The sequence below is a fragment of the Cherax quadricarinatus genome, chromosome 91 (assembly GCF_038502225.1).
Source record: "Cherax quadricarinatus isolate ZL_2023a chromosome 91, ASM3850222v1, whole genome shotgun sequence".
Classification (NCBI taxonomy): Eukaryota; Metazoa; Arthropoda; class Malacostraca; order Decapoda; family Parastacidae; genus Cherax; species Cherax quadricarinatus.
Window position 1 is genome coordinate 1857951 of NC_091382.1, and position 16116 is coordinate 1874066.

The 16116-nt window shown below is 39.1% G+C and overlaps 1 protein-coding gene across 3 annotated transcripts; it reads left to right on the top strand.

Moving 5' to 3' along the window:
* Nucleotides 1–2246: 2246 nt before the first annotated feature.
* Nucleotides 2247–15773, top strand: LOC128704894 (uncharacterized). 3 transcript variants are annotated; one of them, XM_053800110.2, is made up of 6 exons: nt 2247–2298; nt 2740–2863; nt 4518–4645; nt 5337–5608; nt 7253–7842; nt 11002–15773. In XM_053800110.2, exons 2-6 carry the CDS (start codon nt 2774–2776, stop codon nt 11713–11715), a joined length of 1794 nt encoding a protein of 597 aa, XP_053656085.2. In that variant the 5' UTR covers nt 2247–2298; nt 2740–2773; the 3' UTR covers nt 11716–15773. The 3 variants fall into 3 exon arrangements, with proteins under 3 accessions (XP_053656085.2, XP_053656084.2, XP_053656083.2); XM_053800109.2 differs by having other exon boundaries at nt 2262–2397; XM_053800108.2 differs by having other exon boundaries at nt 2267–2461.
* Nucleotides 15774–16116: the final 343 nt, after the last annotated feature.

The window sequence follows — 16116 nt, forward strand, 5'->3', positions numbered from 1 at the left end:
AAGTCCCTGGTTATGCAGAAAATTTCCAGGGACTGTACCTCAACATTAGAGACCCATAATAGATCCAGGGACTGTACCTCAACATTAGAGGCACATAATAGGTCCAGGGACTGTACCTCAACATTAGGCACGTAATAGGTCCAGGGACTGTACCTCAACATTACAGAGGTACATGATGAGTCCAAGGACTGTACCTCAACATTACAGGCGCATAATGGGTCTAGGAACTGTACTTCAACATTACAGAGGTTCATAATGGGTCCAGGGACTGGACCTCAACATTACAAAGGTACATAATGAGTCCAGGGACTGTACCTCAACATTAGAGGCACATAATGGGTCCAGGGACTGTACCTCAACATTACAAAGGTACATAATGAGTCCAGGGACTGGACCTCAACATTACAAAGGTACATAATGAGTCTAGGGACTGGACCTCAACATTAGAGGCACATAATGAGTCCAGGGACTGGACCTCAACATTACAGAGGTACATAATGAGTCCAGGGACTGGACTTCAACATTACAGAGGTACAAAATGGGTCCAGGGACTGGACCTCAACATTACAGAGGTACATAATGAGTCCAGAGATTGTACCTCAACATTACAGAGGTACACGAGTCCAGGGACTGCACCTCAACATTACAGAGGTACATAATGGGTCCACCTCAACATTACAGAGGTACATAATGGGTCCAGGGACTGGACCTCAACATTACAGAGGTACATAATGAGTCCAGGAACTGGACCTAAACACTACAGAGGTACATAATGAGTCCAGGGACTGGACCTCAACTTTACAGATATACATAATGAGTCCAGGAACTGGACCTCAACATTACAGAGGTACATAATGAGTCCAGGGACTGTACCTCAACATTACAGAGGTACATAATGAGTCCAGGGACTGTACCTCAACATTAGAGGTACATAATGAATCCAGGGACTGGACTCAACATTACAGAGGTACATAATGAGTCCAGGGACTGTACCTCAACATTACAGAGGTGCATAATGAGTCCAGGGACTGGACTCAACATTAGAGGTACATAATGAGTCCAGGGACTGGACTCAACATTAGAGGTACATAATGAATCCAGGGACTGTACCTCAACATCAGAGGTACATAATGAGTCCAGGGACTGGACCTCAACATTACAGAGGTACATAATGAGTCCAGGGACTGTACCTCAACATTACAGAGGTACATAATGAGTCCAGGGACTGGATTCAACATTACAGAGGTACATAAAGAGTCCAGGGACTGTACCTCAACATTACAGAGGTACATAGTGAGTCCAGGGACTGGATTCAACATTACAGAGGTACATAATGAGTCCAGGGACTGTACCTCAACATTACAGAGGTACATAATGAGTCCAGGGACTGTACCTCAACATTACAGAGGTACATAATGAGTCCAGGGACTGGATTCAACATTACAGAGGTACATAATGAGTCCAGGGACTGGATTCAACATTACAGAGGTACATAATGAGTCCAGGGACTGTACCTCAACATTACAGAGGTAGGTAAGACACATATGCAACAGTTAGACAACTTTATTCCGAAACGTTTCGCCTACACAGTAGGCTTCTTCAGTCGAATACAGAAAGTAGGCAGGAACAGTAGAGATGTGAACTGACAACCTCAAATTCTACGACTTTAAGGGTGATGGACTGATTACATCGTCTTCACATCTCTACTGTTCCTGCCTACTTTCTGTATTCGACTGAAGAAGCCTACTGTGTAGGCGAAACGTTTCGGAATAAAGTTGTCTAACTGTTGCATATGTGTCTTACCTAACAACCTGTCGGTATTGTATACCATTTTGATGTTCATTACAGAGGTACATAATGAGTCCAGGGAATGGCCCACAAAACTTTGATAGCTGAGCAAGTTACAAATGTAATGAACTATTTACATATTTATATGCTTTCAAAGAGGAAGTATATTACAACGTTGGCTTGTCAGTTAACAGTTTGAGAACATTAACAGGAAAGGAACCTCAACTGAACTTTCCAGTCATCCACACCCTAACCTGAGTTTAGTAACCGGCTTCCCACTAAAACCTTAAAATAAATATCCAAAGTAGGCGCTCAAGTCCAAAAATTCTTCTTGTGTCTGTGTATGATAATTTATGTAACTGTATTTATGTGTACCTGTATTAATGTGTAACTGTATTTATGTGTACCTGTATATCAATAAAATTACTTATTCTCTGGCTTCAGTATTGCGACGGTAAAATCACTGCGGCTCCTCTATCAACTCAACAATAACAAACGTGTTTTCATAATGTACATATTTTTTTTAAATTAAAGTTAAGATGAATTTTCGGATTTAACTCCGTTGATCACATGTGAAGCATGCTGGTCCAGGGCTCTTGATCCAGAGAAGTGGGGCTTCTCACGAAACCTAATTGTTCCTCTCCCCGGGTTTTATATGCCAGTTGAATATTTTGTCAGTGATTATTAATAAAGTGACTATTTTTGTCCATAATTATCAATTCAGTTGACTATTTTTTTACTATTTTTGCCCATAGTTATCAATGTATTTGACTTTTTGTAAATGATTATTAATGAATTGACTATTTTTTACTTATTTTTGTCCATAATTATCAATGCAATTAACTATTTTTGACTATTTTCGTTCATGATTATTAATAAATTGACTATTTTTGTCCATGATTATTAATGCAGTCGACTACATTTTTAATAATATTGTTTTACCCTCTACAGTAGCCACCATATATAGTGATCATAGGTCTATAAGATGACGTTTTACATTAAACCTCCTGAGGGAAACGTCTCGCTCTCTAGCCTATACCAATATGCTGAAACCAGACTCCTCTTCCTATCTCAGGTATATTACCATCGACTGTCATCAACTTAGTCGCTGTTCGACCCCTGTGGGTTTAACGCCTAGTTTTGATTGTTGTAATAATAATAATAATAATAGGCCTGGTGGCTAAAGCTCTCGCTCCACACTCGGAGGGCCTGGGTTCGATCCCCGGTGGGTGGAAACGTTTCGACGCATTTCCTTACACCTGTTGTCCTGTTCACCTAGCAGTAAGTAGGTACCTGGGTGTTAGTTGACTAGTGTGGGTTGCATCCTGGGGGACAATATTGAGGACCACAATGGAAATAAGTTACAGTCCTCGATGACGCACTTTCTTGGGTTATCCTGGGTGGCTAACCCTCCGGGGTTAAAAATCCGAACAAAATCTTATCTTAATACGTAATAATAGTAATGATAATTCTTCCCTTGGTAAGACACAATGTACATTTTTCCAGCTATGATATTTAACCTTTTTATTCTATGTATGTTCGTACATTAGATTACATGCAGCCAGCAGTAACAGCCTGGTTGATCAGGCCCTGATCCGCCTTGAGGCCTGGTCACATCAGGTCACGGGGGCGTTGACCCCCGGAATTCTCTCTCCAGGTATACTCATTCATTACAAATAATTTAGTTAAGATAAGATTTTTGTTGGGATTTTTAACCCTGGAGGGTTAGCCACCCAGGATAACCCATGAAAGTCGGTGTGTCATCAAGGACTGTCCCCCAGGATGCAACCCACACCAGTCCACTAACACCCAGGTACCTATTTACTTGCTAGGTGAACAAGGACAACAGGTGTAAGGAGACATGCCCAGTGTTTTTACCCTTGCCAGGGATCGAACCCAGACCCTTAGTGTGTGAAGCAAGAGCATTGCACAAAATTTATACTTAATAATATTTATTTTTACATATTATTATAATAATCTAATAAATGATATGGCTCATATATTGTGTCAGAGTTTTATCAAGTTATGTTTCACTCTGTGTAAAGCTTTATCAAGTGATGTTTCACTTGTGTAGAGCTTCATCAAGTTGTTTCACTCGAGTACAGCTTTCAAGTTATGTTTCACTCGCGTAGAGCTTTAACAAGCGATGTTTCACTTTCTGGAGAGCTTTATCAAGCCATGTTTCACTTTCTGGAGAGCTTTATCAAGTGATGTTTCACTTTCTGGAGAGCTTTATCAAACGATGTTTCACTTTCTGGAGAGCTTTATCAAGTGATGTTTCACTTTCTGGAGAGCTTTATCAAGCGATGTTTCACTTTCTGGAGAGCTTTATCGTCATTGTTTTTGTAAGGCTCTACAGTAAAGTGTTGTCATTATTAAGGTTGTTCCACTGTGGTCTTCTCTTTCATATCGTCGACAGTATGTCTTGTGTCTAGTATCTTTATTATTCCACGTTGGAATACTGACTTTATTAGTGCGTGCAGAATAATGGAGAACAGTAAAGTATAAATTAAAAGTTTTGTGCATTTTTAGCAAAGCAGCTATTGAATGAATGATGGTAAATGTGTTTCATTATATTGTGTCAGCATTCCATGGTGGGAAACAACTGTGTTAAATATTTTTTGCCGAGTTTAATCATTGGCACAAATAAAAGAATAGGTTATTATATGCTATGCAGAAGCAGAATTGATAATCTTTAAGCAAAAATAATTTGATGTTCTGTTTAACAGGTTCATCAACGCTGGGGAGATGATGATCAAGTCCGCAGAATCACTACTGATCACCCATCAATACGATCTAATTCAGAGTGCCTGATAGAGGGCTCACGTAAGGATCGTATGTCACATTTTGTGTTGAGGTGATTACTTCTGTATTTTTGTATTTTATCTGTGGCCATTAGTAGACCAGTTGGCATTGTTTGCTTGTGGAAGGCCGGGTATCCTGTGGCTCAGTTGTTAGCACAGTGAACTTACATAGTGTCTGGGGGTTTGATCTTCAGCATGGGTGGAACTGTAGGGAATGTTTCCCTACACCTGCTGCCCCTGGTACTGCAGCATCAGCAGGGTCTGTGTGTTTTATCTACCTTCATATTGAACAAAAAGGCACAATACCATGACTGGAACAATACACAAATAACTTGCACATAGGAGGAGCTTACGACGTTTTGGTCCAACTTGGACCATTTACATAATCGCTATACATAAATGGTCCAAGCCGGACTGAAACATTATCATAAGCTCCTCTCTCCTATGTGCGGGTTATTTGTGTATCTTTATATATTTTTTCGTAAAGGAGGTGCTATGATGCCTGTGAATGGCTCTTGATCTAGGGAACTAAAGCTACCCTCTTTTTCCTGGATCAGGCCTTATTGTCTACCATTTCTCAAGGATCTATATAACCCATATGAGTTTGGCACTTCCCCAGGAATTTACACTACGAATAATCCTTGTGTACCTTTTCAAAGAATGCTCTTTTACACTTTTACCTTTCAAAAAATACTTCTTTGTATTTGTATATATCTTTGTCTCAAATATTCCTTTTTTTTTCAGACTGGCCACTCTGGGAAATGAACAATTTCGAACATTTTTTATTGAAGCAGAAACTCTGCTATTTGAACACAGGCTGCAGTGTGGAGGTGAACCAGTGATAATAAATGGCATATCTGATTTTAAAAGGCACATCCATTTTGCTCTGAAGTATATGAGATTAACAACGTCCCATCACACGTTTATACTGCAAGTACAGAAAACACTGAATGACATTCTCAGAGCAGGCATGGTGGCGTGCACCATGAAAGAAACCTGCCATCATTTTATAAAAGGTATTTTCATTTTTTTACATATGGTATTTGAATCGAAAGTCTAAGAGCTGTTATTCTATCTCTCGTCATTTTAAAGCCCATCCCTCTCTGAGGTATACTAACTGGGATATGCCCTACAACAGTTGACTAACACCCAGGTACCTAATTACTACTAGGTGTACAGGGGCAGCAGGTGTAAGGAAATGTACTTTTGATATACAGTAGGACCCCTGTATCTGCTGGTCCAGCATCCGCAGTTTCAGTTATCCACAGTTTACCGTGGCCCACAAAAATAACCCTTAATTTGCTTAATAATGGCCTCAAAAGGCAAGAGTAGTGATTGTGGAAGTTTTTCAAATTATAACAGAAGCTGTGAAGTGCTTCCCATCAGTGAAAAATAATTTATCAATTATTGTACATAATTTATCCATTAGTTTCACAGTAATGCTGGATATAAAATGTAGTATGTACTTTCCCAGTCATTTACATGCTTGGCCCATCCTGAACACTACCAAGTCATTCATATGCTTGATTCATTCTGCACACTCATTCACACTGATATAACAATAATAATATTTTTATTTACTACAAGTACATGTACATGGTATACAGACCATAGCTGACATCACTGACATACTACTAGTATATAGAAAGCCCCTTGTTATGCAGAGCATTTCCTGCAAATTAGGTCAGTTTTGTCCCAGGATGTGACCCACACAAGTTGACTAACGCCCAGGTACCCATTTTACTGATGGGTGAACATAGACAACCAGTGTAAGGAAACACATCCAATGTTTCCACCCCTTAGCTGGGAATCAAACTCAGACCCTCACCATGTGAAATGAGGGCTATTGCCACCAGGCCACGGGACACCGTGACTTGAGTTGAGACTGCCACCTTTTGTTGGAATTCACACTTTTGGGTTTATGCAAGCTTTCTCTAAACATCATTAGTAATTATTGGTAACCAAGAACCTGTTGTTGTTTATGCTTACTTGTACACCTGCCATCATTATGGTGCTTAAGACATATTACTGCAGTAATAATAATAATACTATTGTAATAATAATATTCCATGGGGAAGCAGGGAAGAATTTTTCCTCTGTAAGCCAAGTGTGTCATAAAAGGTGCTAAAATCCCAAGAGCAAGGGGCTAGTAACCCTTTCTCCTGTATAAATTATGGGTCACCTTGCGTCGGTGGGAAACGGCCAATATCTTAAAAACTAATAATAATAATTTATTATACCCTCTCCAGGTATAATAAATTATTGAGGTTTTATGCATGTACACAATACAGCCTCTCCTCACTTAACAACAGAGTTCCATTCCTAAGACCACGTCAGTAAATGAATTCGTCGCTAAGCAAGGAGCATACTGTAATGGTAGCGGGTTTGTATCAGACATCATTGATATTGTTTTAATGTCACCATTTCACCATTTATAACAGTTTTAGTATATTTTTAAAGGTTTATACAGTAGTGTACTGTATACTATTGTAATAAATAGAATAGAGAAAATCAGCTCTAATGTACATTATTTAGGTATGGATACTGGTCAGAGAACTCATTTTAAGTCTGAGTCGTCGGTAAACAAGTATGTCACTAAGTGAGAAGAGGCTGTACTGTCCATAGCTGAGACTGTATTTATTGTTGAATTTCTCTTGCAGTACCTTGGACGATGGTGGAATCTTTGGTAAAGGAGCGGAGTGTAGCGGTGAATGCAAGTGAAGTTGTGATAACCTGCCAAACTCTATTGCTGTTGTTATACGAAATATTTAAAACTACACTAGAATTTGGCATTAAGCAGTTATCATTGTGCGGAGCAGAAGATCTAGTTAGTGATACACGAATACGTCAAGTGAAGAAGAATATTATTAGAGTGTTCATAAAACACCAAGGTGGAAGTCACTTGATTCTCTCTTCGAAGAGACTATGTCATACTGATATAGAAAATGAAGTTCCTTATTTTCCTTTATGCATGCAAGAACTCCACAAGATTCTTTCCAGCACCAGCCGTCTCCGTCATCATGCCAGGATACGTTACACTCTATTCCTCAAGGATATTGGATTGCCAGTAATGGAGAACATAGCATTTTGGGAGAACTTCTACTGCAAGCCCCACTTAGGTCATTCTGCTGGCTGTTGCCACACTTGGGAAGGAAATGATAGGAAGCGCTACACTTACGGCATCAGGCATCTCTACGGGATAGAAGGCGGTAGAAAGAATTACACTTCACATTCGTGTACCTCTCTCCAGGTTGTATTTTGACTTTTTCTTTTTTTTTCAGTGCAGGTGTTCCTCGACTTACGATGGGGTTATGTTCCGACGAACCTATCATACGTCAAATATGAATATGATATGCTATATAATTTTTTTTTTTTTCAACAAATCGGCCGTCTCCTACCGAGGCAGGGTGACCCAAAAAAGAAAGAAAATCCCCAAAAAGAAAATACTTTCATCATCATTCAATACTTTCACCACACTCACACATTATCACTGTTTTTGCAGAGGTGCTCAGAATACAACAGTTTAGAGGCATACACATATAAAGATACACAATATATCCCTCCAAACTGCCAATATCCCAAACCCCTCCTTTAAAGTGCAGGCATTGTACTTCCCATTTCCAGGACTCAAGTCCGACTATATGAAAATAACCGGTTTCCCTGAATCCCTTCACTAAATATTACCCTGCTTACACTCCAACAGATCGTCAGGTCCCAAGTACCATTCGTCTCCATTCGCTCCTAACACGCTCACGCACGCTTGCTGGAAGTCAAAGCCCCTCGTCCACAAAACCTCCTTTACTCCCTCTTTCCAACCCTTTCGAGGACGACCCCTACCCCGCCTTCCTTCCCCTATAGATTTATATGCTTTCCATGTCATTCTACTTTGATCCATTCTCTCTAAATGACCAAACCACCTCAACAACCCCTCTTCAGCCCTCTGACTAATACTTTTATTAACTCCACACCTTTTCCTAATTTCCACACTCCGAATTTTCTGCATAATATTTACACCACACATTGCCCTTAAACAGGACATCTCCACTGCCCCCAACCATCTCCTCGCTGCTGCATTTACCACCTAAGCTTCACACCCATATAAGAGTGTTGGTACTACTATACTTTCATACATTCCCTTCTTTGCCTCCATAGATAACGTTTTTTGACTCCACATATACCTCAATGCACCACTCACCTTTTTTCCCTCATCAATTCTATGATTAACCTCATCCTTCATAAATCCATCCGCCGACACGTCAACTCCCAAGTATCTGAAAACATTCACTTCTTCCATACTCCTCCTCCCCAATTTGATATCCAATTTTTCTTTATCTAAATCATTTGATACCCTCATCACCTTACTCTTTTCTATGTTCACTTTCAACTTTCTACCTTTACACACATTCCCAAACTCATCCACTAACCTTTGCAATTTTTCTTTAGAATCTCCCATAAGCACAGTATCATCAGCAAAAAGTAACTGTGTCAATTCCCATTTTGAATTTGATTCCCCAAAATTTAATCCCACCCCTCTCCCGAACACCCTAGCATTTACTTCCTTTACAACCCCATCTACAAATATATTAAACAACCATGGTGACATTACACATCCCTGTCTAAGACCTACTTTTACCGGGAAGTAGTCTCCCTCTCTTCTACACACCCTAACCTGAGCCTCACTATCCTCATAAAAACTCTTTACAGCATTTAATAACTTACCACCTATTCCATATATGTACTTGCAACATCTGCCACATTGCTCCTCTATCCACTCTATCATATGCCTTTTCTAAATCCATAAATGCAATAATTACTTCCCTACCTTCATCTAAATACTGTTCACATATATGCTTCAATGTAAACACTTGATCTACACATCCGCAACCCAGTCTGAAACCTCCTTGCTCATCCGCAATCCTACATTCTGTCTTACCTCTAATTCTTTCAATTATAACCCTACCGTACACTTTTCCTGGTATACTCAGTAAACTTATTCCTCTATAATTTTTACAGTCTCTTTTGTCCCCTTTCCCTTTATATAAAGGGACTATACATGCTCTCTGCCAATCCCTAGGTACCTTCCCCTCTTTCATACATTTATTAAACAAAAGTATCAACCACTCCAACACTATATCCCCCCCTGCTTTTAACATTTCTGTCATGATCCCATCAGTTCCAGCTGCTTTACCCCCTTTCATTCTACGTAATGCCTCACGTACCTCCCCCACACTTACATTCTGCTCTTCTTCACTCCTAAAAGATGGTATACCTCCCTGACCAGTGCATGAAATTACTGCCTCTCTTTCTTCCTTAACATTTAAAAGTTCCTCAAAATATTCTCGCCATCTACCTAATACCTCCATCTCCCCATCTACTAACTCCCCTACTCTGTTTTTAACTGACAAATCCATACTTTCCCTAGGCTTTCTTAACTTGTTTAACTCACTCCAAAATTTTTTCTTATTTTCATTAAAATTTCTTGACAGTGCCTCTCCCACTCTATCATCTGCTCTCCTTTTGCACTCTCTCACCACTCTCTTCACCATTCTTTTACTCTCCATATACTCTGCTCTTCTTATAACACTTCTGCTTTGCAAAAACCTCTCATAAGCTACATTTTTCTCTTTTATCACACCCTTTACTTCATCATTCCACCAATCACTCCTCTTTCCTCCTGCCCCCACCTTCCTATGACCACAAACTTCTGCCCCACAATCTAATACTGCATTTTTAAAACTATTCCAACCCTCTTCAACTCCCCCACTACTCATCTTTGCACTAGCCCACCTTTCTGTTATATTAATACGTAAATAAATACTGTCACTGAATAAGTAAATAAACAAATAATTACTTTAACTAAATACCAGTACTGAAAAGTAAAAAATGAATACAAGTTACGAACTTGCTACCTTAGGCACCACTGGTAAGTTGAAATATCGTAAGTCGAACCATCGCAAGTAAAGGAACATCTGTATTTGTTATATGGTATAATTCTTGCTTGGAGTTTTATGTATGATTGCTTACTGAGTATTTCACTCTGAAAGATGGGTGGTTATGTTACAGTTCAGAGGGTTACTGGAATTGAGATGTCAATGCTCATGTGTCAAGACAGCTATTCGGAAACATAGCCTTTTTTCACTTTCAAATGCATATAAAAGCCTGATAGCATTTTTACACTATCATATATTAAGTAAGCAATAGAGCTAGGACTAAAAAATGCATATACAGTACACACATTACTTACCTTAAAATATTTTTGTTTTTAGCTTATAGTGAGTGGTGAATATTCGCTTTAGCAAATCGCTGTAAAGCGATTTGGTAAAGTGAATATTAACTTGTGGTTCACTTCTGTCAAGAAAATATTGTGTTAAGTTAAAAAGCTTCCCTAACACCTTCTTTTCTCTTTCAGGCTCTCCTGCCTCAGCCACTGGAAACTGGAGGCTGTCCTTATGCTAGCTACGACGAGGCTGAGCTCTCTCTTCTCCTCAACCCTATTCTCAAGGACCATTTGCAGTTACAGAATATTATAATGAAAGAAGTGAAAGCAGGAAGACCAAATGCTGCTTGCAAAATTGTATTGGCATTCACATTATTCATACACAAAGAACATGGTAGGAAGAGATGCAAGAAGAAAGATATGCAACATCTGGAAGATGCTAAGGACAAAAGACATTATACCTACAATTTAAGTAATGCTGAAAGTTGTAATACCTCTAATTTAACATTAAAGAAAGAGGGGAGTGTCTCAGAACCTGTAGGCAAAACACACTGCCAAGTCATACATGATTTAGAAAGTCTGAGCAAAAATATGACTAAAAATAATAATGAGGTTAGTTTAAAGCCTGAAATCTCCTCCTGTAATGATAAAGAGTTCAGACATTCAGGGTTAATAACAAAAAGCACTACTGTGAATGATTCTGCATGTATCAAGCATTGTAGTGTGAATGGAGAATGCTTTCCCAGTTCTTCGTCAGTGAACACCCCAGCACGTAGTTGTAATGGGGTGAAAAATGACCTCCAGGTACTCTTGTGTGATATAGAAGATTTAAAAGACATATTACCCAAGTGTAATGTTTCACGACCATCCCAATATTACCTCAAAGCAAGAGGTGACGCTAAATGAACCACATGGGTTTAGTGCTTTCCATGAGTGTATAATACAGTGGACCCCCACTTTACGATCACCTCCCAATGCGACCAATTATGTAAGTGTATTTATGTAAGTGCATTTGTACGTGTATTTTTGGGGGTCTGAAATGGACTAATCTACTTCACAATATTCCTTCTGGGAACAAATTCGTTCAGTACTGGCACCTGAACATACTTCTGGAATGAAAAAATATCGTAAACCGGGGGTCCACTGTATTTGATGTGTGTAAAGTTTGAAACTTTTTTAACCCTTAAACTGTCCAAACATAGATCTACGTTTTTTCAACATTTGAAAGTATGTAAAAAAAGTAGATTTTTTTCTTTACATTTGAAAACGTGTAAAAAAACTTTGATCTACGTTTTTTTTTTTGTTATATTTGAAAATATGTAAAAGAAACGTAGATCTACTTCTGGAGCACTACTCATGTGAACGTAGATCTGCTTGGACAGTTTAAGGGTTAAGTATGATATACAGCCTCTCCTCACTCAGCGACGTACTCGTTTACCGATGCCTCGGACTTACAGCGGACTCTGTGACCAACATTCATACCTAAATAATGTATATTAAGAGCTGATTTCCTCTATTCTGTTTGTTTCAATATACTGTACAGTACGCTACTGTATGACCATTTAAAAATATACCAGAAATGTTATAAATGGTGCAAAAGTGACATTAAAACAATATCAGAGATGGTTGACACAAACTCACTACCATTATAGAGTGCTCCGCACTTAGCAACGAATTCATTTAACGACGTGGTCTTAGGAACGGAACTCCATTGTTAAACAAGGAGAGGCCGTAATTTTGTACAGTGTGAGAGATAAGACTTAAAATAAGCTAAATATCAGTCATATTAAGTATATGTACAAGGGTCACCAAATATTTGATAAGACTTTTTACATTTATGTTTTCCTGCTTTATGACTATTGATTCGGGTAAATTTACTTGTATTGCTTAGAATCTGCTGCTGTTTGGTGTTAGAAATAATATTTATTTTTATATATTGGCTGTTTGGAGTGACATCTAAACTGTCATATCTGAGCACTTCTGCAAAGACAGTGATTATGTGTGAATGATGGTGAAAGTGTTGAATGATAGTGAAAGTGTTTCTTGTTTTTGGGTCATCCTACCTTGGTGGGAAACAACCGATGTGTTAATAAAAAATAAATATGTAATATAACATATACAGCTTCTCCTCACTTAGCGACGTACCCGTTTACCATGCCCAAATAATGTATATTAGAGCTGATTTCCTCTATTCTGTTTATTACAGTATACAGTACACTACTGTATAAATTTTTAAAAATATACTAAAAATAAGTTTACTGAGTACACCAGGAAAAGTATACGGTAGGGTTATAATTGAAAGAATTAGAGGTAAGACAGAATGTAGGATTGCGGATGAGCAAGGAGGCTTCAGAGTGGGTAGGGGATGTGTAGATCAAGTGTTTACATTGAAGCATATATGTGAACAGTATTTAGATAAAGGTAGGGAAGTTTTTATTGCATTTATGGATTTAGAAAAGGCATATGATAGAGTGGATAGAGGAGCAATGTGGCAGATGTTGCAAGTTTATGGAATAGGTGGTAAGTTACTAAATGCTGTAAAGAGCTTTTATGAGGATAGTGAGGCTCAGGTTAGGGTGTGTAGAAGAGAGGGAGAATACTTCCCGGTAAAAGTAGGTCTTAGACAGGGATGTGTAATGTCACCATGGTTGTTTAATATATTTATAGATGGGGTTGTAAAAGAAGTAAATGCTAGGGTGTTCGGGAGAGGGGTAGGATTAAATTATGGGGAATCAAATTCAAAATGGGAATTGACACAGTTACTTTTTGCTGATGATACTGTGCTTATGGGAGATTCTAAAGAAAAATTGCAAAGGTTAGTGGATGAGTTTGAGAATGTGTGTAAAGGTAGAAAGTTGAAAGTGAACATAGAAAAGAGTAAGGTGATGAGGGTATCAAATGATTTAGATAAAGAAAAATTGGATATCAAATTGGGGAGGAGGAGTATGGAAGAAGTGAATGTTTTCAGATACTTGGGAGTTGACGTGTCGGCGGATGGATTTATGAAGGATGAGGTTAATCATAGAATTGATGAGGGAAAAAAGGTGAGTGGTGCGTTGAGGTATATGTGGAGTCAAAAAACATTATCTATGGAGGCAAAGAAGGGAATGTATGAAAGTATAGTAGTACCAACACTCTTATATGGATGTGAAGCTTGGGTGGTAAATGCAGCAGCGAGGAGACGGTTGGAGGCAGTGGAGATGTCCTGTCTAAGGGCAATGTGTGGTGTAAATATTATGCAGAAAATTCGGAGTGTGGAAATTAGGAGAAGGTGTGGAGTTAATAAAAGCATTAGTCAGAGGGCAGAAGAGGGGTTGTTGAGGTGGTTTGGTCATTTAGAGAGAATGGATCAAAGTAGAATGACATGGAAAGCATATAAATCTATAGGGGAAGGAAAGAGGGGTAGGGGTCGTCCTCGAAAGGGTTGGAAAGAGGGGGTAAAGGAGGTTTTGTGGGCGAGGGGCTTGGAATTCCAGCAAGCGTGCATGAGCGTGTTAGATAGGAGTGAATGGAGACGAATGATACTTGGGACCTGACGATCTGTTGGAGTGTGAGCAGGGTAATATTTAGTGAAGGGATTCAGGGAAACCGGTTATTTTCATATAGTCGGACTTGAGTCCTGGAAATGGGAAGTACAATGCCTGCACTTTAAAGGAGTGGTTTGGGATATTGGCAGTTTGGAGGGATATGTTGTGTATCTCTATACGTATATGCTTCTAAACTGTTGTATTCTGGGCACCTCTGCAAAAGCAGTGATAATGTGTGAGTATGGTGAAAGTGTTGAATGATGATGAAAGTATTTTCTTTTTGGGGATTTTCTTTCTTTTTTTGGGTCACCCTGCCTCGGTGGGAGACGACCAACTTGTTGAAAAAAAAAAATACTAAAAATGTTATAAATGGTGCAAAGGTGACATTAAAACTTATCAAAGATGGTTGAGACAAACCCACTAACATTATACAGTAGTATGCTCCTCACTTGGCGACGAATTTGTTGTCTTAGGAACAGAATTCCGTCGTTAAGTGAGGAGAGGCTGTATAAAGTACGTAGGTATTAGGTTGGTAGACAGCAACCACCCAGGGAGGTACCATTGTCCTGCCAAGCGAGTGTAAAATGGAAGCCTGCAATTGTTTTACATGGTGGTAGGATTTCTGGTGTCTCTTTTCTGGGCATTTCATAAACATGCAGGATAACAGGTCTATCTTGCTACTTCTACTTACACTTAAGTCACACTACACATACATGTACAAGCATATACATGTATATATACACACATCTCTCTGGGTTTTCTTCTATCTTCTTACTAGTTCTTGTTTTTCTTTATTTCCACTTATCTCCATGGAGAAGTGGAACAGAATTCTTCCTCCGTGAGCTATGCATGTCGTAAGAAGTTACTAAAATGCTGGGAGTAAGGGGCTAGTAACCCCTTCTCCTGCATACATTACCAAATTTAAAAGGAGAAACTTTTGTTTTTCCTTTTGGGCCACCCTGCCTCGGTGGGATATGCCCAGTGCATTGAAAGATGTATAAAGTGCCTCTCATAAGCCCCTTCTGTGTAGAAATTCAGGAGCTGCATCACTGAATGACCCATACAGGCTTAGTGCTTTCCATGACTATTATAAGATGGTAGAAGTACTAATAGAGGTTGTCTGAAGAGCCAGAAGGTGTATAACTTTGCCAACAATTTCCATTCATATTTGCTCTCAGTCAGGATTGCATTCCATTGATCACCAGACATTCAGTGATTCACAAGACATTCAGTGGTATCTCATCATGTCCTGTGTGAGATAAGTGGTTTAGAAAACAGACATTTAGAAGTCTTTATTGATGGACTGAACATATTGACTCCAGGCTGAAGGACTGATTACCTCAAACTCCTCCTCATTTTCCACCATTATTCTCTGTAATGGACTGATGAAGCCAATGGCTGGTGAAATGTTTCCATAATAAAGATCCCTAAATATTGCACTAGTGTCTCATTCTTCATCATGTCCTGCACTGTGTACTTCAATAATCAAATTAGTTTGGCGACTCATGGTAAGGGCCGAACAGAAGATTAGACAGAAGGTCCTTGACTATCCAGGAGTTCAATCCAACCTTCTAACACTTGCCTGGCAAATTAAACATAGTTGCAGATACTTATCTCGGCATATTAGTACAGTAGTAGCAGGTCCTCCATTCAGTGCCGAGGGTGTTAAGAATGCTCAAAGAACAGATCCTACATAGTCTGGTGTGATATGATTTCTTCTGCAGGAAGATCAAGCTCTGTGAATCCACCAGCACCTATTAGTGACTTTGTTATGAGCCAA